Below are 27,359 nucleotides of genomic sequence, written 5' to 3' on the forward strand. Positions count from 1 at the left end.
TTTATGAAGAGGATAAATACAGAGTCTGAGCTTTTTTTTTTTTTTTTAAAGAGTACATTCTTTTTTTGGTGATCTATAAACAGAAGTTTGGCTCCAGGAGAGTCTGAGAGAGGAGACAGACGTCCTTTTCGTAATGTTGTCAACACTTAAGAGACATTTAAGCATCTGACACCCCATCATTTACACCTCAATAAGATCTGTAGCCATGACCGTCTTGACTTTGAATTCTCATTGGAATTAGGAGTCAAATCTGTCAGAGGTCAGAGGAGAACAACGATGTAGATTCAGAACAACATTGTTTACAGACTGTTTATACCAACATAAGAGCCAGACGACGTCCAAATGTTCCAGTCATGTTTGGTCAAACTGAATTTACACCTTCCATTAAGTGTAGCCTCCCTGTTCAGATAGATTTTAAAAACAGGTGTGAATCAGGTCTCAGTGCCGCATGAGTGGAGAAAAAGAAATTAAAGCTTTTTTTATATTTAGTGTGAAGATATTTTTTTGACTAAATTAAACTTGGTAAGATTTGAGTATTTGCAGTGTATGTTCTGTGTGGAAGCTGCTTTTACCCTGACTGAACGAGTTTAAATGACACTCAGGGGTCTGTAACAGGTCAGAGACCCTGCCTCCAAACCCTGCCCCTCAAATTATTTTAATTTCATGCTGACTTTGCCTAACACTCTGTGTTTGTACTGTGAATATCTCTGAAACCACTAATGATTCTTTACTGCCCCCTGCAGGCCAACATCTGCACATGCGAGGAGGGATTCACAGAGGTGCTGTCGCTCATTGGTCAGCTGGACCAGTGTGCCCCCATCCCCATCCTGGAGATCCCCACAGCGGGCGACAAAAGAGGGGACGTGAAAACCAGTCGTGCCATTAACCCCACCCTGCCCAGCACCATCCTGCCCGGACGCACCGGCCGGACCTGGTACCTGCAGCCCTACGGACCAGGTCAGACCACAAAACACTGAAGTTCTCCTGACACACAGATTAGAAAAATACAGAAAATACAAGAGAGACACACGGAGCCGGAAAGAAGTGCTAAAGAAGTGTTTATGTGCTGTCAAGTGAAAACCTTTAATCTCTAGACTGTCATGTCTCTGAGAACTTACCCTGCCTTAATGCACTCTTCAGAAGCTGCTATTTTCCACTTGTCAGGTCGTAATTATAAAAACCACCTCACGAAAACGCTTCTGAGTCACAAATGTGGCGGGAGGCGGGAGGATGCAGACGTGGTCGGTTTTATATTTTTAGGCAAACGTTACTTTGACAGTGTAATTAATCTTTCACAACAACAGGAAAAAAGAAGGAAAAAAAACCTCCACACAGTGACAGCTTAAAATATGGCCTATATTTATTTACTGTCAATGTAGACGAATAGTTGTCGTTCTGCTATAAAGGTCAGTAAATCGTCACACATCAGAGCCTTTAAGCCTTTTCCTTCTTTGGAAAGTTTAGAACCAGGAATGTCAAATGTTTTTTTACGACTTCCCACTCTCGCTCTTGAAGTTTATTTACAGAGAAACGGATTAAAAAGACCAGCTTTTCACTAATTTTCTTAACTGGAGAGCACAGAGTAATCCTTGAGGTACGATGTTTTCAAACAACAACACGAGAATATCTTTTACTTTCAGATGTAGCTTTGTCTAATTATCAGCACGTCTCTGTTCTTGCAGCCGAGCATGACGTTAAACTCAACTCATTAAAAACAGAGATATGTTCATCAGACATGTTCTCTGTCTGCTCCAGTCTGCTCTGATGCATGTATGAACTTCACTTCCTAACCTGGAACTGCTGCTGTACATTAACTTTGAAGAACTGCATCTGCACAGAGCGCCGCGCCCGACCCGATGGTGCGCGACAGCAACGCAAACATTTAGGATGCAGAACAGATTGAGTTACCGTCTGTCAGGAGCAAACACTTCCACACTCACGTCATCACTTGAAGGAACTCCTGTGTCGTTTATCTCACTAATGTTTTCTTTCCATCACATACGGTCAGATCTGAAATGTGTTTTTAACTTTGAGGAAAAACCCAAAGAAACAGATTTTAAGATGATACATGATATTTACCTGGTAATGAGTTTCTCAGTTTGTGTTTGAACATACAAAAATGGGAAACATAAAGGAAGAATGTGCGACCTTTTGATCCAGTAGATGTCGCCCTTGAGCACCAGCATGAAACCAAAACAAACTGCTAATTGGCCACACCTCCTCCATACTGAAGCCTCCGCTCTCCTCCACTCGAAGGAGTTATGAATTAGAACGCACCATCGTTAAGCACCATTAAGGGCAAGCTGCAGACAAAATTGTCCTTTGCAGGAGCTGTAATCGCCTGTGTCCTGCATTGTTGTGTTAGCAAGCTAATGTTAGCGCTCTTTAGTTAGCTCGTAGCTTCACATTGCATGTAAACTGACACAGAATGAGCGTGATCTAAAAACTCTTACTAACATCCAAATAATCAGTGAGTATGTTCTTCTTCTTCTCTCTAGTCCTTGACTAAAACAGCTTTTATACACAAGGGGAGGAGCCGGCCGTCCCGTCCATGTAAACACGACTCTGACAACAACACAGCCAGCGGGACTCGAGCTTCTCACTCATTGTAGACAGTCAGGACTCAGAGACACATTTACACAGGATAGACTGGATGTCACATGTCGCACATTCTTCCTTAAAAAAACAAACCCAAACAGGGATACTTGATGTATGTAAACTCTCTATGAATCCTCGTCTGTTTATTATTAAGTGCTACTGTTATAAGAGAAGAAGACGGGGGGGGGGGGGGGGGGGGGGGGGGGGGAGTTTTCTGCATCTGTCTAAAAAAGTGCCGCAGCTTTGGTCGCTCAGTGTTCAGTGTTGACGTGAAAACAGACAAACTGACGAGCCTCCTCCTCCACAGATGGGAAGCTGAAGATGTGGGTGTACGGTGTAGCAGCTGGAGCCTTTGTGCTCCTCATATTCATAGTGTCTATGATATACCTAGCTTGGTGAGTTGAAGAGTTTAATTTCCCCCTTTTTTTTTTATCATCATCATCATCATCCTCGTTCATTAAACCAATCCCTCATATTCCACCCCCTCCTCTGTCGTCCGCCCCCCCTCATTTTTGTTTTTGTTTTGTTCCTCTGTTTTGCTTCCTCGATGCTGATGTCTGTTTGTGAGAGCAGCAGCCACTGTGCCAAACTGCATCGCTCTCTTAAAGCCCAAGAGTCCGACGCCAACGGGACGGCGGTCTGGTTGGGCCAAAATGCACACGAGATGACTTACACCTGTCCCGATTGCCAAGAGCAGGCTCACAGCAACAGCAGCAGCAGCTAATGAGGATGTGGAGGGTTCACACACCCAACCCCCCAAAAAAAAAAAAAAACACAGCCGCCAGCATAAACACCTGCAGTCCTCGATCTCTCCCCGTGACCTCTCTAAAGAGTCACATGTCCTGCCTGAGTAGCCGAGTGAACGTGCTGGTGAAGGTGAGGACAAACCATCTACAAATGATCGCCCGCCCCTCTAGACTAGAGCCTGTAGAGTGACTAGTTAGCTGTTTGACTTGATCGCCTGTGAAGGTTCTGATTTCTTGTTTTCACCGTCTCATAAAAGTGACCGATATCTGATCAGTGTTCGCCTGAACCTTTTTGAAGTCACTCACAACACGTCAACAAGAAGATGAGGTAAACATGAATATAACCGCAGGGCCTCAAACACTGAAGTCTCCTCCGTCCGTCCCTCCTGCATGATGTCACACCGCCCTCTTGTGGCTGAAAGAGGAAGTAGGGCATCCTTTTATTCCCCTCCCATTTCATTCCCTGCCAAATGAAGAGCTCATTATCCCTTTCACACATTAAACATATTGATGTTATTACTCTGTATCCAGCTTTGAAGAACCCAAAGTGTTTAAACTCTGAGCTGAATTTATTTTTAAATCAACATTAATGAGCCTCTATCTTTTATTTGGGTCATTTTCTGAGCATAAAAATGTGAAACATCCGCTCATTCTAGCTTCAAAATATGAGGTTTAGGTTCCTTTTTTTTATCCTGACATGAGTGTTTAGTGTTTTTTTTACAGGACCAAACAAGTTGTAGAGTATCTTGGAATAAGACTCGTGCCCTCTCTGCCAAGAGCAGCGTCTTTCTTGTACAACTCGTTCTCCTGCTCCTAGACGTTTCTCTATAAGCTGTAGAGTACGTCCCTTGAAGCCCTGGAACATTTTCACAATCATTTTGAGTATTTTCAGTAATTTTATGGATTTAAAAAGAAGCAGAATAATCAGTGCAAACAATCCACACTTGGAGCCTGAGTAGTATTCCTGTCAGTGTTGGTGAACATGACAAACTTTGCCGACAGGGAAAAGATCGGGGATGATTTCTGTGGCAGCAGGAGAAGTCTGCTGACGTGTGCTGACGTTTCATGTTTACTGTGAAGCGATTCTGTCAGCTCGTCATCACACAGAGTATTCACAGAAACGTCCCCAGAGAGCTCGTCTGATTGTCTTTATCCAACTCCCCAGAAGATTCTCTCTGAAGCGTCGCGGCGCTCAGGAGACCGTCGCGTCACGTGGGTGTGTGCGCTGCTGCTTTGAGATTAAGTTTGGGAGAAAGTTTTCCACGTTTGGAAGTATTAATTGGACTGTCCTGAGGGGCTAAGTGGCTAAAACAAACTATAGAAACAAGGTGGGAACGATTCCCAAACTTTAAACATTAGCTTTACTGATTATCACGGCCGTCCTCTGGAGGTTTCTGAGAGTTACGTTCACTCTGCAGCGTATTTCTTTGAGCTGGTCTTGTTTTTAACACAGAGCTGATGGTTTTAAAAGTTGCGCCCCACTTGGATTAAAGACGAGCAATCATCTGGCATGTGCATGAAAATTAACTCTCTAATACTGTGAATGTTATAATATCGAAGTCTCGGCCTCAAACCTTTAATTGTAGAGAGTCGTCTTTTTCTCCCATTGTCTCTCTGAATGTGTCGTTTCTTTAATAGTTCCTCATCCTAATTACTTTTTTATGAAGGCGAGGAGACGTTATGAGCATCCAATAGCTAAAATGTTGTTGATTTTTCACATCTTGAAGGGTAAAGCTTTTTTTCCCTTAAGAAGGCTGATGATGTCTAAAACCTACAAGTGTTTTAATATTATAAGATTATAAGCTGATTTATCGTATTCCTCTGTGGTTCTGAGCGTAACTTTAGTTCTGAAGAAAGTGCACACGATGAGCAACCCATAGACTGTATGAAACATGGACGTCACCCATTCGTGTCTGACGAGGCGTTATGAAGCCCAGCAATAGGGGTCGTCAGCGTCGTACAGGAAATGCTATCTCAGCCTCTATCAAAATCATGCGACGTGGTGGAGCTGAGGCGAGCCTTAAAGGGACAGTGTGTTATTTTTGAAGTGGGGTTGTATGAGGTCCTTTTCTATAGAAAGTGATTTAACCACAGGATACGACGGTCAGCTCGCCCCCTTTATTGAGACACCGACTGGAGTGCCGGCACATAAGCTACTGTAGGCTTTACGGCTATGCAGACCGTGCTAGTTGTACAACATAATCAAGAAAATATTGAGAAAAGGGCAAAAAATGCCCCATTAAATTATTTTTTTTTTTACACTAAGAAATTAGCTACTGATGCCTTAACCAGGCTGTAAACATGTTTGTTTCTTTTTTAGCATTAGCATTTTTTTTTTCAACACCGGAGGTTGGCGCTTCATACGATCCCATTCCTTTCTGGAATGAGTGTTGTCGCCCCCTGCTGGCCTTTATTAAGAATGCAGGTTTAAAGCACTTCGCTATTGGCTGTACTTTTTAAAACAAGATATGTCCACTTCTTGTTTACGCTGTGTGCAACAGATGAGTTTTGTTGACAACAAGATACTGTACAGTAACAGCCTTATTATTTCAACATAAGCCTTTTTTTTCTGATGATTAACATCTCCTGGGAATAATGGCCCAGCAGGACGCCTGACTTATAACTGAGATCGTCAGATATCTGATGCAAAAATTGAACCTGAAGTCGGGCACTGGTGTGTTAGAGTAACCTTCCAGGTGTAAAAATCCCTCCTACGTTTATATTTTAACCTGAAAAACACAGGGTCAGGTGCTGTGACTTCATGGTAAGTACAGTATAAACTGCTGTTAGCTTTGAGGGAATTATTTCAAGTGTCTCCTCTGACTCTGTTTTAATCTTTCCTCACAGCAAAAAGCCAAAGAGACCTCAGAGACAGAGGCAGCAGAACAACCGACTAAAGCCTCTGACTCTCGCCTATGACGGGGACACGGACATGTAGTCCTCCAAGAGACGCCTCACCGAGCACTTCACCTGTCATAGAGACCCACTTCATCACAGCCATTGCAGTGAGGGACATGGATGTTTGCAGCGTGAATGGACACGTCACAGAGCGGAGAATTTACAGAAAATCCTCTTAGCAGAGACACTGCTGGGGTTTAACCACTTCAAGTCGAGCTCCATTCACTCCCCGGTTTGTTTTTTTAAGCGTTTTTTCTTTGCTAGAGCCGTCATGACCTCCACCGTGTTCAATGAAATGCCTTTTTTTGGCCCTCCGTCACATCTCTGTGAAGAAAAGACTCATTTCAGAGGCAGAAAAGGCTCTCCTGCTGTCTCGGAAAACATGGCAGCACAAGCTCCAACTCTTCCCCCGCGCTTTTCTGCTTGTCCCTAAAAATGCTGAGTAGCTGGAGGCTTAGGATGCTCTGACGGTTTGTACGTTGCCAAAAGTCACCGCAGGGAAGAGGAGGAGGAGGAGGGAGAGGAAAATCTCCATAAAAAGGTTTGGATTCCTTTTTTCTCAATCCTCAACTGGGGTTTTGACTCAAATCTCTTTTACAGTCTTGAACAAAAGGGACCCATTTCTTCTTCTTTCTTTTTTTTTTTTTTGCTTGATTTTGAGGCGCACAGGCCTGTGTTTGTGGGATAAACTGATCTGTACGATGCTGATGGAGAAGTAGCCTGCAATCAGTTGTTCATGGAGACTACTGCCTGCCTCCCTGCCTCCCTGCCTCCACCTTTTTCTGCGTTTCAGGCTCTACATTGCACTATATTAGTGCAGCATGATATGCACATGTGACTTCTACCTTCTATTGCCATAAAAAAAACACTGCCTCTTCCACAGACAGACCCTGACATAAAGCAGAGGATCGTCTGCGTACAGGTCCACCCGAGAACATTCAAAAAGGGCAACAGGTGTGAATCTCCAGTAAATATATGTATAGATTTGATTTCTCACAGCTGATTTCTTTTGGGTTGTAGTAAAGTACATTTTGTGATTTGTAGATCTCGTCTGGTGTTGATCACTTTATTTTTGCCCCAATGTAGTTAAAGATGCAGCCGTGAAATCAGCAGACGACTTCTTGTGATGAATTCACTGCTTCAAAGTCATTTTAACCCCTTAACTCAAATATCCAAAATGAATATGTAATTTAGTGTTGTAGTCAAGACCACACTACTCGAGACCAAGACAGACCCAAGACCAGAGTGCTCGGAGACTGAGACAAAGACCAAGACATTTAGGGATGGAGACCAAGTCAAGACCTAGACCATGGTGGGGCAAGATCGAGTCAGGACCAAGACCAAGGCAGGGCGAGACAAGACCAAAGCAGGGTGCGACTGAGACAGGTCAAGACCAAGGCAGGGCAAGACCGGGTCAATACAAAGACCAAGGCAGGCGAGATCGAGTCAAGACCTAGACCAAGGCAGGGCGAGACCGAGAAAAGACCAAGACCAAGACATGATGAGACCGAGACAAGACCAAGGCAGGGTGAGACCGAGACAAGACCAAGACCAAGACATGGTGAGACCGAGACAAGACCAAGACCAAGACATGGTGAGACCGAGACAAGACCAAGGCAGGGTGAGACTGAGACAAGACCGAGACCATAAATATCACTGAAAAATCATCCTTTTGAGTGCAGTCGGCGTGTCACTCCCTTAGACCTAAACACCGGGATAAAAATCCAAGTACAAATTAATTAAAGTTATTTGTTCATTTAAAAAGAGATGTTTTCCTTCTAATCACAGTAATGACGTGGAAAAATGAACGATCAGTGGTGGTCTTGACCGGTCTTGATTTAAAATCCAGAGTCTGCCCAGACAAGACCGAGTAAAAATGCTTTAGATTCCTTGACGAGACTGAGACCTTCAAAAAGTGGTCTCGAGACCCAGACCGTTTTAGAGTACTACAACACTTATTTAATTCTTATTATTTACTTCTTCTTTTTTTTTACCTTTTATCGGAAACCTGAAGTTTTGAAAAAATAAACAGGCCGATAAATTTAAACCTTTCATGTCATGCAAAAGTCATTTCTGCCTTACTGAAAAAAACAAAATACTAACAGTCCTGTAACACAGTTTTATATACTTGAATGGGGCGCACAGTGTTCATTATAACCAACACTACATGTCGACATGAAGAGGACTAACTCTTCTTTTCTTTTGAGGCCTGGGCGATAAAACGATAATTAAAGCGATAATGTCACTTTTTTCTGCATTTTCCAGCAGCGTGCACCTTCCTTATGATCGTGAAATGTTCCTCTGTTCAAGTAGAGTTTGTCGTGTTCTGACAATTAAGAATAATTAAACCCAATGGCGATTCTAGAGTCTGTTGGGGCCCCAGGCAAACATTCAACCAACATTCGTCACCAGTATTTACTCCTCTTCCTCTTTCTCTCCTTTTTTTGTGACTTTCATTGACGTTGGTTTTCAATTCAAAAATGCATGCCACACCTAGCAGGGCAACGAGAGGGATTGCTGTCAGATGGGGCCCCCTTAGGGAGGTTTCCTACTGTCATTGCAAAAAGTGCACATTTTGAAACACTGCTGTGGTTTAAAGTTTGTCAGCCTTGCCTTCTGATTAAACCACTATTCATTGCTGGTTTGTTGGACTTCCACAGAGGAGCAAAAAAATTAGCCTTTAAACGTGAAGGAAATGATTTGACATTCCTCGTGATAATTATCGATATCGACTGATATGAACCCTTTTTATCGTGATAACATTTTGAGTCATATCGCCCAGCCAGACTAGAACCGTGTTCACGTATGCACTCCTGGAAACTTCTCGGAAGACCCTGAAATCTTCCTCACTGTGCACCTCCAAGCCTGATGGGGGGGAGGGAGTAGTATTCATCATATACAACCCTACATGTAGACATTAAGGGGACTAACTTTTCTTTCAAGGTCACTAGAGAGTTTTCACATTGTTTTTTTTTCTAGAATTAGAATCTAGAAATTTCTAGAAAACAGATCTTCCTGACTGTGCACCTCACAGCCTGTCTGGTGGGAGGAAGTGATGTCATGAGGCAGAGCGTAGCAACAGAGTCAGACGCTATTAGGACAATGTTTGCCTTTATGTCAATGCTGTGTGAAGTTTGAAACATTGAGAGTATAAACAAAAGAGCAAAGAAGAACAGATATCGTCGCGCCCCAGACGTAGGATATAAACGTTACCATCCCCTCCCTGATGCTTGTGGTGAATTTCCCAAATATTTCCTGCTTTCTTCTCGCATCACCTTATCAGACTTCATACAGAAAATGTACCTGGATGCAAGCAGGAAAAATTCCAGTTATAGTCGGAGCTAAAAGTGCAGTTCATTTGGAAAACATCAGGACGTTTTCAGGAGTTTTGTGCGAGTGTGAAAACACCAAAGTATTCTTCTGCATTTTTAAAACCTTCTCATGTAGGTATCGGTATCATAGGTGCTCTATCAGTTTTCATTCACTCGACGTACGAGGTGAGATGAATATAAAAAGAAAACAATCTGTACAAATGACATGTGAATAATAAGAAAACACGTTTCTGCTGAGTTCAACGTAAAAAAAACAAACTGGTGTGGAGAATGTTTACTTTTTCTGTTGTGGGATTTGTAAATAACAACGATTTTTTTATTTTTTGGAGAAAAAAAAATCAAAGTATGTGTACATTTATTTTGTATCGCACAGAAAATGTTTAGTTTGAATATTGCATAAGTCGAGTGTGTGATATCGCTGATTGTTGTTACCATGATGCAAGTTGTGTGTTGTGGGAAAAAAGAAGGGGGGAAGAAAAGAGAAGAAAAAGAGGAAGCTGTTTTTGTACAGGATGTTTCTATGTATGGGAAGAACAAGAGAAAATAAATAAGGACACGGTTAAAAACACAAAGAAAGTTTTGGGATCATTTTTGTAATTTCATTTAAATTATAAAAAGAGAACAAGATAACTAATAGCTCCCATATTATTCAAAATCCACTTCACCATGTTCCTTTAACTCTAACATGTGTCTCTAGTCTGTCTACAAACTCCCCAATGATTCTACAATTCTACAATTCACTAAGCAGACGCTTTTATCCAAAGTGACGTACATCAGAGAGTAAGTACAACACAAGCAAGGATCTAGAAAAAAAATTATGAGAAAAGTCCATCCTCTCCGTCTTTTGCCTGCTCCACTTTTCAGAAAATGTGTGCTCAAACAGGCCGTTTGGAGATTTTTCCCTTCATAACATCACAAAGGGCAGTAACCCCTCCCCCAGGTGGGTGACACTCCCACAGCTAGGTGTTTGTTCTGCCCTCTGAGTCTGCCTTCTCAACGTAAACAACAGGACATGGAGTGAGAAAGACCGGGACACCCAAGCCCTTCCAGAGAGGGGGCGTGGTCAGACACAGCTCATTTACATATTTAAAGGTACAGACACAGAAACAGCCTGTTCTGAGCAGGGCTGAAATAGAGGGGTTTATAGACATGATCAAATACAGGATCAGAGTGGATTAAGAACAAGAAACTTCACAGACATGTATTGGGGTTGAAGAGGAGGAGGATATGTGACTTTTAATAAAATAGTTGTAAAACTTTAACTTAAAGGCTTTATATGCAATTTTTCACACTTAAATATAATAGAAATCAAGTATCTCCTCTGAAAATAATTCTGTGAGTCATGACTGTCTACAATAGGTTTAACACCCGAGTCCCACTGTCTGTGAGGCTTTCAGAGTTTTTTTTTTGTATGTTGACATAGCCGACCCGACGGCTGACTCCTCCCCTCGCAAATAAAAGTTGTTTAATTGAGGGACTAGAGAAAAGAAGAATAACATACTGTACTCACTGCTTAACTGTGTTTCTACATCACGCTTAAATTTACATGCAGTGTGAAGATACGAGCATAATAAAGATCGCCAGCATTAGCATACTAACCCACAATGCACCGCGAGTTGTTTTGGTTTCATGCTGGTGGTCAAGGGTGACATCTGCTGGATCAAAAAATCGCATATAAAGCCTTTAATTATTAAAGAATTATTTAGGCAGCTTGATCACTTTACTGACAAATTAATATAAAGTTTAAAGATAGAATAAGTACCCTTTTTCTACAAATATAAAATGTAAAATAATAATAATAATATAAAATAATGCCGCTCAATCCTCCCTTCTGGGCCTCAATACATGTGTGGTGGTGACTGTGTCTGCAGAGACTGTCCTCTGACTGGATTTGTTCACGTTCTGGTTTGTTTTCACTGACTCAGGACGTTTCTAGGCGGGGAGCTAGTGTGTTTTCCTCGAGCCAATGACAGAGCTCAGGTGAGTTTGGGAGAGGACACCATTCAAACTCGCAAATGTGACCAACGCTGCAAAGCCGAGAAAATAGAATAATAGTCAGTCAAAAGGTTAAGGGTGAACCTTGGGTTTGTTTTAACCCGTGGATGCAGAGTTGGCCTGCTCTCTGTTGGACAGGCAGGTGACAAACACCGGCGGTTAGCTCGTGCTCGCGGGTTACATTATCGTCTTTCCCATTACAACAAATGTAACAGGCCTTTTTATCACTTACCTTCAGGGGAAGGTACAGGCAGTAAACGTAAACGGCTTCCCATCTACGTTTACAGGCTGCAACCAACATTTCTACTGACTCCACCTTTAAACTTTTTGACCGTGAGTTAAGGTTTGTTAGTGCAGACTACAGGATGCTGAAGTCAGCTTTTTCTAAAGCCGCTCCATGTTGAAAGTCACAGTTCATTCAATAACAGAAAAACTCCCGTCAACGAGCATGCAGGCCGAAGTTTCTCACACACGTTAGTTTGAGGACAGCCTGTCCTTCAGGAGCCGATGTGCAAACCAGTCCGAATCTTTTGCCATGCAAATGTTGTATTTATCTCTCAGGCTGTGCAGAGTGACATCACGTCCTCTGAGGATCTGGAGGAGCTTTTTCAAGTCAGAAGAATTTACTCAAATCACATAGATGAAAATGTTTTTGACCTGAAGCCTAAAAAAATGTTGTGATGTTGCATTATGGGAAGTGTAGGATCCAATGAACGTTTTTAAGTTTGTCTCTTAGGAGAAAATCCACTTTGACCTGGGTTCAGCGCTTATTTTGATTTAAAGCCGAACTGACCTTCAGAGATAAAGGGTGTTAAAGGGGCGGAGCATACTTAATATATTTATGAATGTTAGTCGCAGCAGTTACTGTCAGCTGTCTTCTTCACATGAGGAAATCAATATGGCAGCTCCATTCTTCTCACTGTTTCTGCTTGTGTAGGGGATAAAAACGACCACTAGATGTCAGCCAACGACGAGGCTCAAAGAAAAAGTTGCTTCTGAAAAACTCAATAATGTGAACCTCCTTCCTCTGCTCCCCCTTTCTCCTCTCCTCTCCTCTCCCTCCCCTCTTTTCACTCACTCTGTTTGTCTCTCCATCCCTCCCCCCCTTTCTCGTTCTCTCTCTCTCTCTCTCTCTCTCTCTCTCTCTGAACCTCAGAGCGCGCTGTATAAAACGTCCCTCCACACGGACACTCAGATGTACAATCACCTCGGTTCTCCTCACAGCGCCTCCAAACCTCACTTCAGAAACTAAACCAAAAAAATCCTGTCTCATTAAGCCACATTTCAACATCCATCCTGACTCTCCTGAATGAGCCTGAGAAGACTCCTCTGTGCTCTCCCGCCTCAGGACCTCCTCCCTCACTCTTTATTTCTCCTCAAGTTCGGCAGCTGATACCGGCTCAGTCAGGAGGAGGTAGCTCTTTTTTTTTTTCTTTATTCCCCCGGCTGTGAGAAGATCAAGGACAGTTTGACATGAGGGGAGACGCTCCACAAAGAAGAGGCATGAAGACCACATGTCTGCAGGCTGCTGCTCTGCTGCTGTCACTCGTCTCTCTGGTGAGTTGAACGTCGTTCTGATTTGACCTTTATTTCATTTTCACATCATTTGACATCTCTGTGAAATGTGTGATTAATGTTTGTCTGGAAGCAGGAGTATTGAGGGATATTCACAAACAGAAATATTTGAAAATGTGAGCAGAGAAGGACCTGAGAGAGTAAAAAAGATAAGCCTTTCAGTCAGAATTAATGATGCAAATTCATGCAAAGTGCAGGCTGATTATGTGAAACTTGTGAAAATGTCCAGTCCCTCCTCTTCAGCTTCGTTTTACAGGTGTTACAGAAGAGTAAAAGGCTGATTTCTAAAATCATTTGATGACAAATCTCGCCTAAGAAATAGATTTGGTATCTGCTCCGTGCAGCGACTCATTTCATATCAGCACATATTCAAAATGTAAGAGTGAACACACGCTTTCCAAATCCCAAATCTGCATCTTGACAAATCCACCCCGCAAACAGCCCCACTTAAATATCTCCCTCCTTTTCAATCCTGCCTTTTGCATCTTCCCCTCCTTCTCTCTCCCGCTTACAGACGCAGTTCAATGAGGATGTATTTGACAGAGCGGTCGCAGAACAGCCTGAGCCCATTATGACAAACACACCAGAATGCTCCTAACTCAATGCCTTGACAGTTTGTGACAACCCAATTCCTTTAATCCTCGGATAGACAGTCACCCCTCACCCGCTGATAAATCTGTCAACAAAGCAATCAAAGGCGAACAGGAGCCACTCCTCTCTGCAACCGGGGAAAAAAAAGAAAATTCCCATAAACTTAATCCCCGCAAACTTGACTGGCCTTAAAAAGCTCCCGTGGTGTTATCTGTGTTTAATTTGCATAGTGATGGAAAGAAGTCAATTACTATTAATTATTCTCTACAACTTAATACCCATTATCGAATTGAATTCACCGTCTTGAAAACCATAAACTCAATTTCACAGCTGACTAAGCGCACTAATCATTTCACCCCCCCTCCCCCCCACTACTTCTTCTTCTTCTTCTTTTTTTTTTTAACTTCACGGAGCCTCGAAAAGGAAAACAAGGATTCTTCGATTCCAGGAGCAATAATGTCGACTCTTTTATTGTCACAAACAAAGGAGAACATAAACCACAAAGTGTGGGACGTATATGTCCGCATCGTTATGGTATAGTGCGAGCTGATCTCACTGCATCACTAGATGGGGTGTGTGTGTGTGTGTGCGTGTGTGTGTGTGTTTTCTTTTTTTTTCGTTTTTTTTTCCCAGACCGGGCTGCCAAATTGCTTCGCTATGCTTTAATGGGATGATCATAATTGTTTCGTACTTGGTGCATCCTAAGCTTTCGCCTGCAGCTCCTTCAACAGATTGACAGACCCATGGGAACCTCACAAACTTATTTTGGCCGCCTTTGAACCAAGTCGTGTGTGAAATAATATGATTATGCATTTTTCCTCTGGGTAAGTTGAAGAACTGGTGGCTACGTTTTTTTTTTTCTTCTTCTACCTCCCCCTACTCTCTACTACCACCCCCCCCCCCCCCCCCCCCCCCACCTCCTCCTTCTTCTTCTTCTTCTTCTTAAACTGCCCGGCTCTGATATCCCGCAGTCTGTCCGCGTACAGTATTTATCCTCCTCAGAAGTCATGGTGATAATTGTGCCCTGGCCTCTCAAAGCGCTGCAGCAGTGATAGCACTCGGCTCCATCCGCAGCTGCCTGTGATGTCTTGACACACTTTGTGATTTGTCATCATCTCTGACCCCCCTCAGGTAACACTTTGATATCACTGCCAGAATACAGACCTAAACTCTTAGCGGGCATCAAATGCCCTGAGTTGATCCATCAGCTCAGCGACGGGGGGACCTCATAAGGCGAGACAAGTTCAATTCACTGTAAACGACTTTGACGACGATCATTTCCCCGAGAGCCCAGTAGGAAGAGTCTCCTAAAGACGGCATCAGCACGCTAAAGACACGTAAACTCGTTGCTTGTGTGGAGGGATATCTCTCTGTCACGGAGAAGAGGCTCTACATTAAAGATATTTCAGAAAATATCTGAACTTTTTTCTTCTTCTTTGGAGATTTGAGGTAGAAGAACTTGGCATCTGGAAGTCATAATTTAGATTAAAAATAAGATTTGTGCTGCAGGTGTTGGAGCGAGTCTTCAGATATCACCCCCCCCCCTCCCCCCCAAAGGTCACAGGTTTGATCCCACAACATGTCCTCGAGCCAAACTCTAACCTCTAACAGCTCGTCACACTTTGAGCCTCTCCAGATAAGAGCATCACTTTTTTTTTTTTTTTTACATTTTTAAAAAGTAAACTTCTCTGCACAAACACTTCTAAAAGCACAGCTCATGTTTTAATATCTGAGTGCTGCAGGTGAACTGTGAACACACGCAGCATCCAATCAAGCTCAAATCTTCCATCAGCCGGCTCCCTCTCCATCTTAACTCTGTTAAACCAACACCGCCGCACTCACAAATCGTCAGCCAGAGCAGCCGCAGCATTCAGGTAAATGAAAACTGACACACACTTTCATTCTTCCTGGCGAGCTGTTTTTGTGTACAGCCCACCGCCGAGTCATCTGGCTCCTCCGGTGGTTCCATTAAAGGTGGAATTTGTTGGCTGTTCAGGGGTCCGGCCCATAGAATATCCCGCCGAAGCTCCCGAGGGAAGCCGGGGGGTTGTTTATCTTCCTGTTTTCAAAGAGCGGACGCCTGCGCCTTATCGCAGCCTCGCCAAGAGTAGATAGCATTTATGTTGGTCCAACAGCCTGCATGTACCGCTGCTGCATCTGGCAATCTGAGAGCTGCTTCCTAAAGGACCCGTGCACGCTGATGCTGTTTGTGTTATCTTAGTCGAGGGATTCTGCCTCATAAAGCCCAACATGGGAATAATATTAACAGACAGTTTAATGGGGTTTGCAGGACGGGAGAGAATCCTGCTGTACAGAAAACAGGTCAGCAAGTTGGAACATCTCAGAGAAACGACAGCCTCAGAGGCATGTTGGAACACGTCCTCATGAAAATGTGAGATTCAGCTTATATCACAAATTACATTTTTATACTGCTGAGCTTTAACCGAGAGGATTTATAGTTTAGTTTTTGTACTTTTTTTTTATAGATATAAGAGTTTATTTAAGGCTTTAAAAAAAACAGTGCAACTTCATCCCTCTGAAAAATCAACTTAAAGAACATTCATCGCAAAAATGAACTTCAGAAAACAAAACAGACAAAAAAAGTCGATTGCATCTCTGCAATATACACACACACACACACATCCGCACATTGGTGAAAACACACACATGCACACACGCATAGATAGAAATACAAATATTAAACTTAATATTTTCCCATCACTGCACTACGATCACGATAACGATGATGATAATGAGGATATTTAGGATGGTTTTCGGTGCTCTCTAGAACAGCGGTCTATGTCACGCTCCGCCTCTGGTCACTTCCTGTCGGCACCTCTGGTCACTTCCTGCACCTGTGTGTCTGATTGGTCTTAAAGTTGTTCACTTGCACTTCCTGTCCTCGCTCGTGTTGTTCTTACTCTCTGATGTTCGTCGCTTTGTCTAATCTCATTCAGCTCTGTGGATTTATTTAGTTCCTGTTGCTTTAAATCGCCATGGCACCTTTATCACTTTATCATTTAATGGTTGCCTTCCTGCACACAGCTCTGTACATGTAAATAAAATCAATCTTTATTTGCATAGCGCTAATTCATAACAAATGTTACCTCGAGACGGCAGGTAAAGGACCTTACTCATCGTTAAGTTACAAAGACCCGACGTTAATCCATCATTACTCAAACTACAGAGACGAGTTGTATTTCTTAAAATCTGAAAAGGACTAAAATCTACTTTGGCAACACATTTATTAGCTCACTGCCTCGATGGATAAGGATTGTGACAGACTCAATGTGACACAGTTTGTTGCACATTTGCTTTCCTGAGGATCTGATCACAGGTGTTGATCCATTTTTAACCTGGTTTTTACCTACCCTAACCCTTACAGCAATAGTGAGACCATTTTAGAAGCACTGAGCAACATTTATTTGAGGAAGAAGAAATGTGTTCAGGTGGATTGGATTTGGGGCGGCAGTAGCTCAGTCTGTAGGGAATTAGGTTGGGAACCGGAGGTTCAAGGGTTCAAGTACCGGTACGGGCCAAAATACTGAAATTGTTCTGGTAGCTGGAGAGGTGCGAGGGCACTTCCAGAATTCCCCTCACAGACTAATAAAGTATTCATTGGTCAACTCTTAAAGTTGACCGGAATGATTGGTTTCTCTTTCCTCTGTTGGGCGTGTGGTGGATTGTACTCACACATGGATTTTGCAAATGTGAACGTATTTACTGTAAGTTCATATTTTTCTCTACAGTACATTACATTTTATTTTAAAAAAAATAATAATAATTTCTCATTTATTTTGTCCTTGTACAAAGGGCAGGTTTTAAAAGTTTTTCTTCCTCATGCACCTTAAAGGCAAACAAATAAGAATACAGTATTCCTCTACATTGTACTGCTTTAAAAGAATTAAATAAAACAAAACCTTTTTTTTTAAATATTTGATATTTTTAGTTTACATTTTTTAGCCCACCTTGCGCTGGTGTTAGGCTCTGTGTGCTTTTGATCTGCCCGTCGGGGTCAAATAAAGTTTTTTGATTTTGAATATATACCATATATATATATATATATAAGAGTTCATGAAACCCAGACATTATATGTAGCTCTACTGACTCTAGTTTAAGGGGGTTGTTGGAGGGACCGTTTCCATGTAACCAATAAAAGTTTGCGGTCTTTCTTGTACAAAAATAAAGGAGAAATAAATAAACTTTTTTTTTTAACACGTGTACCAAACAGAAGATGTTTGGGCTAAATGTGCGCACCTGAGAGCGTACAGGCTGTGCAGGCTTTTGTTCTTTTTATTATCGAGGCAGGAAAGAGTCAGAAACCAGGGAGAGAGAGGGGGGGGAATGAAAGGAGCCACAGTTCAGATTCAAACCCGGACCGCCCGCCTATGGGTCCAGTGGCTCCCAAATCTTAACAAGATAATTTAAAGGCTTTTTATTGTCAATGACTTAATCAAACACTGTTTTATCATCATCCACATCTTTTTTTTAAGATTGATTTTTGTGTCTTTATTAAAGAGAGAGAGAGAGAGGATTGACATGCAGGAGAGGAGCCACAGGTCAGATTTGAATCCGGTCCGACTACTTGGAGGACGACAGCCTCCATATGGGGTGCATGCACTAACCGCTATAGGCTTCCGGCACCCCTTACCCTTCTCATCTGATATCAATCCATGCACACTGCTTTATGTAAACACTTTAAAAACTCTAACTAGTGAAAATCAAACAAACCAAGAAAATCTTATGTTATGATGTCAAGTCTTCCAGTCGAACAATCCTCAAGGTTTAGAGGGTAAAATAACTCTCTGATGAGCTCATGAGATGTTTCAAAGTCCAACCTGTGAGGAGCGATATTAAAGGACATGAATCATATAAGAGGGGACACCCTGCTTTAAGAAATAAAAATTAAATAAATGGATTCAACTTCAATTAAGAAAGCCAATTAAGTGCAAAGTAAATGTCACTTTTAGGTCGCGGCTGGTCGAGTCGGCCTTTTATTTGGCGAGTAATAAAAACCTAATATTGACAATCCAATATCTGTTAAACCCAAAGTTATCAAAGTGTGACTGTTGACCTTTACACTGCCATGTTTGTTTTCCTCCCGCCCTTTATCCAACAGCGCTCTCATTCTTTTTCTCTCTGCAGTGTCTCTTTCAGACACACTCCCTCTCTCTTTGTGCCTGCTTGCACGTTTCTGAAGCTGGAGAGAGGTAAATCTTGGCCCTCCGAGTGTTGGTGCAGTGAGTCGGGGTGTTCTGGATATAAACGTTGCTTCAGTCAGGACTGCCTCTGATCTGCCTAATCTCCCCGGGCTGGATTACAGGTTGGGCCTCTAATCCGTGAAGTGGGGGTCTCTGTGAATGTGCCTCTGAGTGCTTCTAATCCAGAGACTGTCAGGTGCTTTAGATGAAAGCTAATTGCATGTCACAGTTTGGGGGGTGGGGAGGGGGGGGAACATAAATAACGCCGGTGACAACAGAGCCAGTTCGCACAACAAGGACTTGGGTCTGATGACGACTGGGCACGCGCTCCAGATGCGCTGTGTAATTTTGATAATCTCGGGAGGAAAATGGAGAAAGAAATCCCTTTAGAAGAAAAAAAAAATTTGATTCCAGCGACACCCTCGCCGACAAAAGTATTCATAGCGGAAAGTTACAGAAAATTAAGGTGCTTTTCAAAACAAACTCGCGGAGGGAATCTAATTTCCTGGCTGACAAAATGATAAAACTTGAACTCACCGCGTCCTGAACCTGCTTGGATCGGCATTGTTTGGGAAGTTTTTATTCCAGCCGACGCCGCCGAATGCTGAATCTGCACACAGTGTCACTAATTAGCCTGACAGTCACTTAAACCAGCCCAAAGCGGTTTTCCTAATATCCCCTGATCTGGTTTCAGGACTCCATCGAGACTGAAACCCAGTTACAGAGACACATCAGTAATTACTGCGCAAAGAAAATGATATTTCATGTGATCATGAGAGACTGTGGTCTTATCACGACTCAGAGAAGCAATATTCACACAAAGTGAGTGCGGCTTATCGTGTGGATTAAAGGTCAAATGGTCATTCATCTTTTTTCGGGGAAGTGTGTAAAGACTGAGTTCACGTTTTAAATGAGCAAACAGTGAGTGTTAGAAATCCTTTTAGACACATTCTGCTCATTTATTTGGAAAATAACAGATTTTTTCTTCGACCTTGCAACAAACAAAGTGTGTAAAAATCTAGTGTTTGGAAATAGTTGCCGTAGTAACACTTCAAAAACTCAAATATTAGAAAGTTCATTTATCTAATTTCTGGTCTTCATAGAATAGATAGAATAGAATCTGTTAACTGTGCAACGTGAATTTCTCTCTCTCTCACTGTTGCGTTGGGTTGTGTTACCACCGTGACCTTTACCTTCAGTATGGCGCCGCAGCGACGTCACCGAGTTACACATCACGTGTCTTACAAAGGCAAACCGATATCTGAAAATCTGCTTTCCGGACCCCCCCACCTCCCCTCCTCCCATTCAGTGTGTGCTGAGCTTTTCATACCAAATGTGTTGTTTGTGCCAGTCTGTAAATAACGCTTATGTCTGCTGTAAAATGAGCATTTAGAATATGGCCGGTACAGTACATGGGGTTTCCAAAATAAGCAAAGTTTGCTGCATTGATAGATTTTTGAAAGAGATTCACCGATTGGGATAATAAAGGCGGCACCGATTTCGGCTTCAAAAATGATGAAAATTTACATGAAAATACTTCAGCTGCAAAAATGCCACAATGCCGCCACTTTCTCTCATGTTTGACCACACAAACTGAGTTTATACAAAAAACATTAAACAGCACGCTCATCCGAATAGTCGAGACAAAAAAACAAATCCAAAGACAGAGGAAGAGGAAGTCAGCACACCAGAAGCTGCTCCAATAAACCCATCAGGTGTTTCCGACATGTCCGATGAAGGGTTAGGACCTGAACGTTACATGTGGTGATAGTTCCCATTAAATGTTTATCGGAGCAGCTTCTGGTGTGCGGACTTCCAGAACAGAGGTGACTTCATCTGCCCAACAATAAACCTCCCCTCTGAATCAGTAGTTAGGTGAACTGGACGCCAGCATTGAAAGGATTTGGCACATCAGATAAATATCGGATATCGGCCTTGGTTCATGCCACATCATTTTCCGATGTGCTGATGTCTGTGAGCAGGGATAAAAACGCCCGATACCGAACTGATGCAGCTCAACATCCCCAGTTTGATTTTTAACTTCTTGTTATTTTTGATAATTATATTCCTGTTTCCTGTTTCTTGAGCTGTTTTCCCATGGGGGAAGTTTATCTTTATCTTTATTTTTTTTTACTTATCTTTGGCAATTCAGACCTTATATTTTGCTTACTGTACATTTTTTAAAAAATCATCTAATTTCTGGACTTGTCATGCAAATAATGCGATATTTTGGACAAACACACACGCTAAGATTTGACATTTTACAGTGTACATATAAAGCACATTTATTTGCACCTTTTTAAAAGGGGGGAAAAAAACCTTAAACATCCGTTAACCAAAGAATAAAGACTGAACTGTAATGTCATAAGGTTCTTTACGGCCGCCTCGCCGACAGTCTATAAGAGACTGTTTCACGGCTCTCTTTTACATCCTAAGGAGCTTTATGTTGGACTATAATGGTGCCAATAAATCCTGCACAGGAAGCCTCCCTCACCCTCAGCCTCAGCCTCACTTTATCTTTTTACAATACATCAGCAGCGGGGCGACATGACAGACTTTTGTTTCCAGCGATAGGAGACAAAAGCAGCAGTTCATTAATACGTTTAACTGCCCCGCTGTGCAAGGAAAGTGCATAAATTCATATTCCTCTTCACCTCGTCACTGCAGACATTCTTCCTTCTTTTTTATCTTGTACCAAACAGACGCACTGCAAAGATCTGGCTTCCAAACGTTTCTTTTTTTTTTTCCACGTTTGAAAGGCTTTGATTTCACTCTGCGTTATCATATTGCATTTAAGAAAAAAAAGCACGCTTAGGCTGTGTCCCTTTGTCTAGAGAGAGAAAAAGATGTAACAGCCACTCAGCCAAAGTCTCCACAATGCCACTAACGGTTCATCCGCATCGGGTCATTTATCATCGGGGCCTCTGCAAAACAACTGGAGGCCATCTTTTCAAAGTCCTTCACTCTGAAGTTCATAAAACGAACGCGTGCTCCAGAGAAGGATCACAACTCCTCAAAAGAGTTTAAAACGGGGGGGGGGGGGAGAGCTCGGCACACTCTCTTTGTTTCAGCGCCACAATGTCATCCAGTGAACTTTGTGAATGAGAGAAGACCTTATTTTCAGAGTATCGATCGCGAGGTGAAGGTACAAAATGTAAACGCTTCGACCAGATAGATCTGCTGTCACGTTCCTCGGCCGGGGTTTGGACGTCACTGTCACCGGCCTCTGCAGGGCGCGAGAGGGGGGAATCTTCGCTCTCTCATCTGTGTGATTGTTAGAGGAGAGACACGAAATGAATCATCAATCATCCATTCAGGCCGCATTCAGCAGGTAATAGTCTGCTGTTGCATCACGTCTGCAGCCGAGGAGCGCTTCATTCATCTCGATGTGTGGCAGGAATACTCTTAATCAAGATTAAGACGCTCTGCACATGACATTTCACACACTGTAAGCGTCGGGTACAGAGTTAACGCCGTTTGTTAAAGGGGGCTGACATCCAACCCTCTGTATGTTATGATCTATTCTTCCTGTTCGGTCATTTTTTAATTAGAAGAATACCTCCCTCATATTTCAACAGATATCTACAAAGAAGCTCATTCATGTGTCTTTTTAACACTAATGCAAGTCAGACGTCGACATAAGCCCGCTCTACAACGGCAAGCAGGGCGCTACACTGACGCTAGGGGGCGCTATAGCCCCGTCACAAATCTGTCTAGCCCCGGTTAAGCCCCCTCATGTATGTCTGAGAACTTAAAGGGGACATATTCTGAAAAATCCACTTGTACAGTGTTTTTGAATATATATTTGGGTAACCTGAGTGTCTATCGACCCACAAAATGTGAAATAAATCCATCCAGTGCTTTGTTTGTGGTCTGCATAAGTCTAACAACACAGAGAAAAATGCTCTGTTTCAAATGTGCTCTCCTTGTGATGTCACAGTGGGATTCTTGCAAAAAAATCTCCTCCCCTCCCCTGGTATCTCCACCTATGGACTCCACCCCCAGAGTAGAACAGAGGAGTGATGTCTACCGGGAAAACTCAGGGAGGGGGGGCTCATTGCATTTAAAGAGACACACACACCAAAACGGAGCGTTCTGAGAGATCTGGTTTATACAGGGTCACAAACCTCCTCTGGTGCTTGATTCATGTTATATTTTGACCAAAGCACAGCACAGATGTTTCATTTAGACCACAGGGGACTGTTTGAAAAGGGGGACAATATGTTCTCTTTAAAAAGTAACTATGAATTCATGAAACCCAACATATTAGTCAAGCTCCCCCTCAGTACCAGGAGACAGAAAAATCCTGGCGCAGTCCCTGTACAATGGTGTTCTGAAATATCGTTGCATGAATGAAAGACCGAGGTTGAAAAAGATGGTGGTTCCAACAAATTAACTGACTGCAACATACAGCTCACATCAATAGTTGGCATGCTTTATGACACATTTCAGATCCATGGTTATTCAGTCAGACATCCACCTCCACCTAATGCGTGCTCACTTCCTAAATAAAAGGTAACATTGAATCCTGCGACTCAGCACCTTCAAAGGATGTCTAATTGAAGTAATTCCAAGAGGTAATGAGCTGTTCCACAACACTTAAGAAGGGAAACACTGATTTTGTAGAGAGATTTTTAATTAGTTTTCATTTCAGAAAATACTTTGAATACGGGCCAATTATTTCTGTATAAAAGATTTAACAATATTTCTACTTCTTTAAAATTTTGATATACTTTATTAATCCCTGAGGGACATTCGGTGTTACAGCTGATTTCCAACAAACCAGATACACAAAAATGGAACAAGAAGAGACCAAACATGCAAAAAGCTGATCCAACTATTCCCCCAAATTTCACAATAAAGTTTTACCGTTGCATTCGAACACTTTCAGGTGTTATCCGCAACATGTATTTTGATGCCATTTCGGAATCAGATGCAGAAAATATCTGTTGCTTTCTCAAGACATTTTGTGCTGCCTTGTTGGTGTTATGAGCTTGAATGGTTGATTTTCTGTTTGTCCTTTCAGGTTACCAGCGCCGATTCACCAAGTTCAGAAAATTCAGAGTTGAGAGAGAGCTCGAAATCCAAGGTGAAGACCTACTGGACCGAAAGCAGCAAGGCCTTCTCCATCAGCCGCCTGCTGTCTCAGACGCTCTTTGACAAAGAGAACTTCACCTCTCTGGATATGAACTACGACGACGCAGAGCTGTACTCTAAACGGGAGCAGTGGAACTGGCTTTACAACGCCTCAAACCCCCGCGACCCTCGCTCCAGGACGAAGCGGAGGCCCATCGTCAAGACGGGCAAGTTCAAGAAGATGTTCGGCTGGGGCGACTTCCACTCCAACATCAAGACGGTGAAGCTGAACCTCCTCATCACTGGTAAGATCGTGGATCACGGCAACGGGACATTCAGCGTCTACTTCCGCCACAACTCGACAGGTCAGGGTAACGTGTCCGTGGGCCTCGTGCCGCCAACGAAAGCCGTGGAGTTCCAAGTCCACCAGCCGCACCAGCAGTTCCACCACCATCACCACCAGCAGCAGCAGCAGCAGCAGACGGCTCTGGAGACGAAGGACACCAAGCTGTTCAACTGCAGGGTGGAGTACGAGAAGGTGGAGAAGGGCACCAGGAACTCGCTGTGCGCCCACGACCCGTCGCAGAGCTGCCCGCAGGAGCAGACGCAGAGCCACGTGTCCTGGCTCTGCTCCAAGCCCTTCAAGGTCATCTGCATCTTCATCACCTTCTACAGCACCGACTACAAGCTGGTGCAGAAGGTTTGTCCAGACTACAACTACCACAGCGACACCCCGTACCTCCCCACCGGTTGATCAAAAAGACCAGAAAGAGAGGAGGAGGAGGATGATGATGATGAGGAGGAGGGGGAGGGGAAAAAGACGCAGAGACAAGCTTTCAGATCCTCAGTGGTGTCTGGATGAAAATGGAGTCAGGACACTAAAAAACTTGAGATGTTGACAGGCATTACTAACACTAACATATCCTTGACGCGAGACTGATGTTGCTCCAATGAACAGACCAACCCTGAGGTCATTATGAGAGCGTTTAGGGCCTGCAATCCTCACATTATATGCATAGCTGCTTGCCTGCTTACATCGAAAGGAAATTCTCAAGCCAACCGTAAAAATATGCTGATTGTATTTATGTAAATATTATGGGTTCTACACAAAGACCAGAAAACAATTTTATTAATGTTTTTCTCCTCGCTAATTTAGTTGTTTACGTTGATAGTGTGTTTCCGTCTCAATCATGCTTTCTGTCTTTTCCAATCAGTCTCGGGTAATCACCGCAAACCACGTAAATGTCAACGCAAATAAGACGAATCTGTCAGTTTGCATTAGAGGGCATAATGGGAAAAGCGAACATATTTTGAGTGGTGTTGTTTTCTGCAGTGTGATTGTTAGAGTGAGCATAGCTCTCTGATGTCGTCGTTTGGATTCCCGTCCATGTCCGTGCATGAACCGAGTGCGGTAAACAACCGAATAACGTCCATCTATATTTTTTTTGTGTTATTGCAGCTGTCAGAAATAATCTCCATCAAGTCAGAGGAGAAAAAGAACAAAAAAAAAAAAAAAAAAGTACCTCTGTTTAAATGATGTTGTTGTGTGTATGCAGGTTTTTAAGGTCGCGCGGGTGGTGCACGGTAATCAACACCAAAAGAGAGCTCCTGTCACATCAAAAATAAGAAAGTAAATGTCAATAAAAATAAATTTAAAAAAAGAAGAAACGACGAAATGACAGAGGTACTGAACTGCTCCTTAAAAAACATTATCAAACGTACCTGACTGTGCTTTAATTCTGCAGATTTCTCAGCCCCTGCATTTCCATTTTGGCTCGTATTTTTACGACTTACAACAAGTTCAGTACTTAAACTTTCAACCCCCTGCATCACTTACATGACAAGCAGCCCGTATTAGGAAGTGTCAGAGCCACAGTGCCCCCGCAGTATCCAAAAATAACACCGGAATAATCATTTACACAGAAAAAGTGCTTGATAATGAGAAACAAAACAAGGTCGAGACAAGTTCAAAGTGTTTAAAAAATAGATATTTGAACAAGCTAACAAAAGAAGGAAGTGATAGAGGATAGAGAATCGTTTTCTTAAGTTCATGCATCAAAGACTGAACGAGAAGAAACACTTGGTTTACAAAAGTGAGATGTTGTAATACGTGAAAGTGTTCCAGGAAAGAGAAGGACATACATTAAACCGCAGGTGCTAATCACACATTCCACCTATGAAGCGTTCACACCTCTGGTTATCAGGAGAAATAAAAAATAAAAAATCCTGGATGAGACTAACTCTGGCTGTTAATGGTATTGGATGTTCCAATTGGCTATTAAACCTTCATTACACAAATTGGGAGCCAGTGGCTGCATGTGAAGCATTTAGAGGAAATGAACACAATGTAAGTGGGAGCTCTGCAGAGTCAACACCACAGAAAGAGTGAATTAAAGTCCTGATAGAAAACCTGTGAAAAAAAAAAAGCACAAATGTGCACCTAGGGGCGCAATCACTGCTGTCTATTTAAATTCAGTGCAGTTCAGGATGGTATACGCGGCACAGTAAACTGCTAATGGCAGCCTGGACGACATCCAATATGCCAAACGTGGGGCGTGTTCTGTGACAAGGCGGGCCACAGAATCGGGGGTCCGCCTGTGGGATGAGTGAGCATAAAGAGGAATTTATGATGTGGAGGAACAAGGCTGGCAGAAATCACTGGAAGCACCTGACTCGTAAATTGAGAGCATGTATCTGTCAGCGAGAAAGAAGGAATGACTAATGTCTCAGATTGCTGTTTGGGCCAGTTCTTTCATCTCAATAAAGTGACTTTGATATCTCTCCACCCCTACCCAAATGTGCCAGGGACAGTTTGTTCAGCTTCAAAGAATTAAAGCAGCACTCTGCCGAGACAATGCAGGCCTCATTATGCACGTAATCTTACAAGTGTAAACAGTCTGGCACAGAAGTGTTTGGAGTGAGAGCTGCTGAGGGATGGAGCTGTTTCCTGACTGATGTCGTCTGAGGGGAAACGCTGAGAATCATCCTGTGTACCGATTAAGGCTGAATCAACAATGACCTTATGAGACGTATATACACGTGTATTTACAAATCTGACTTAAAGCTGCACCAATCAAAACTTTAGCACAGATAATGGATGTTTTACGTTAACGGATGTTGTGTTATGTTTCGATTCTCCAAAACAAAAGAGACGCCATTCTAATGTTAACTTGGACTTGGGTGTCCCGGTCATGAGCCTTATCCCGGTTTTTAACATATTCAGGATATGGCGTTTTCATGCACACAGATTATTCATATTGTGGTTAACATGATAAATACTAGTAACCACGATTTCTGATTACTGCATCTTAATTAAGAAGGCACCTGTGATGTTGCGTTTTTACAAC

The 27,359-nt window shown here is 42.7% G+C and overlaps 2 protein-coding genes across 2 annotated transcripts in view; both read left to right on the plus strand.

Moving 5' to 3' along the window:
• thsd7ab (thrombospondin, type I, domain containing 7Ab) overlaps positions 1-10,150 on the plus strand; it is a 176,958-nt gene extending 166,808 nt beyond the window's left edge. Inside the window, exons 26-28 of the mRNA XM_061049857.1 lie at positions 744-957; positions 2,906-2,993; positions 6,192-10,150. Coding sequence (XP_060905840.1) covers positions 744-957; positions 2,906-2,993; positions 6,192-6,282 — 393 coding nt within the window. The 3' untranslated portion in view covers positions 6,283-10,150. The remainder of the gene's footprint in view (positions 1-743; positions 958-2,905; positions 2,994-6,191) is intronic.
• Positions 10,151-12,765: 2,615 nt separating this feature from the next.
• On the plus strand, positions 12,766-26,252 carry LOC132983498 (neurexophilin-1). Its single transcript, XM_061049820.1, has 2 exons — positions 12,766-13,126; positions 23,963-26,252. The coding sequence occupies exons 1-2, from the start codon at positions 13,043-13,045 to the stop codon at positions 24,764-24,766; spliced, it is 888 nt and encodes a 295-aa protein (XP_060905803.1). The 5' UTR covers positions 12,766-13,042; the 3' UTR covers positions 24,767-26,252.
• Positions 26,253-27,359: the final 1,107 nt, after the last annotated feature.

The sequence above is a fragment of the Labrus mixtus genome, chromosome 11 (assembly GCF_963584025.1).
Source record: "Labrus mixtus chromosome 11, fLabMix1.1, whole genome shotgun sequence".
Taxonomy (NCBI): Eukaryota; Metazoa; Chordata; class Actinopteri; order Labriformes; family Labridae; genus Labrus; species Labrus mixtus.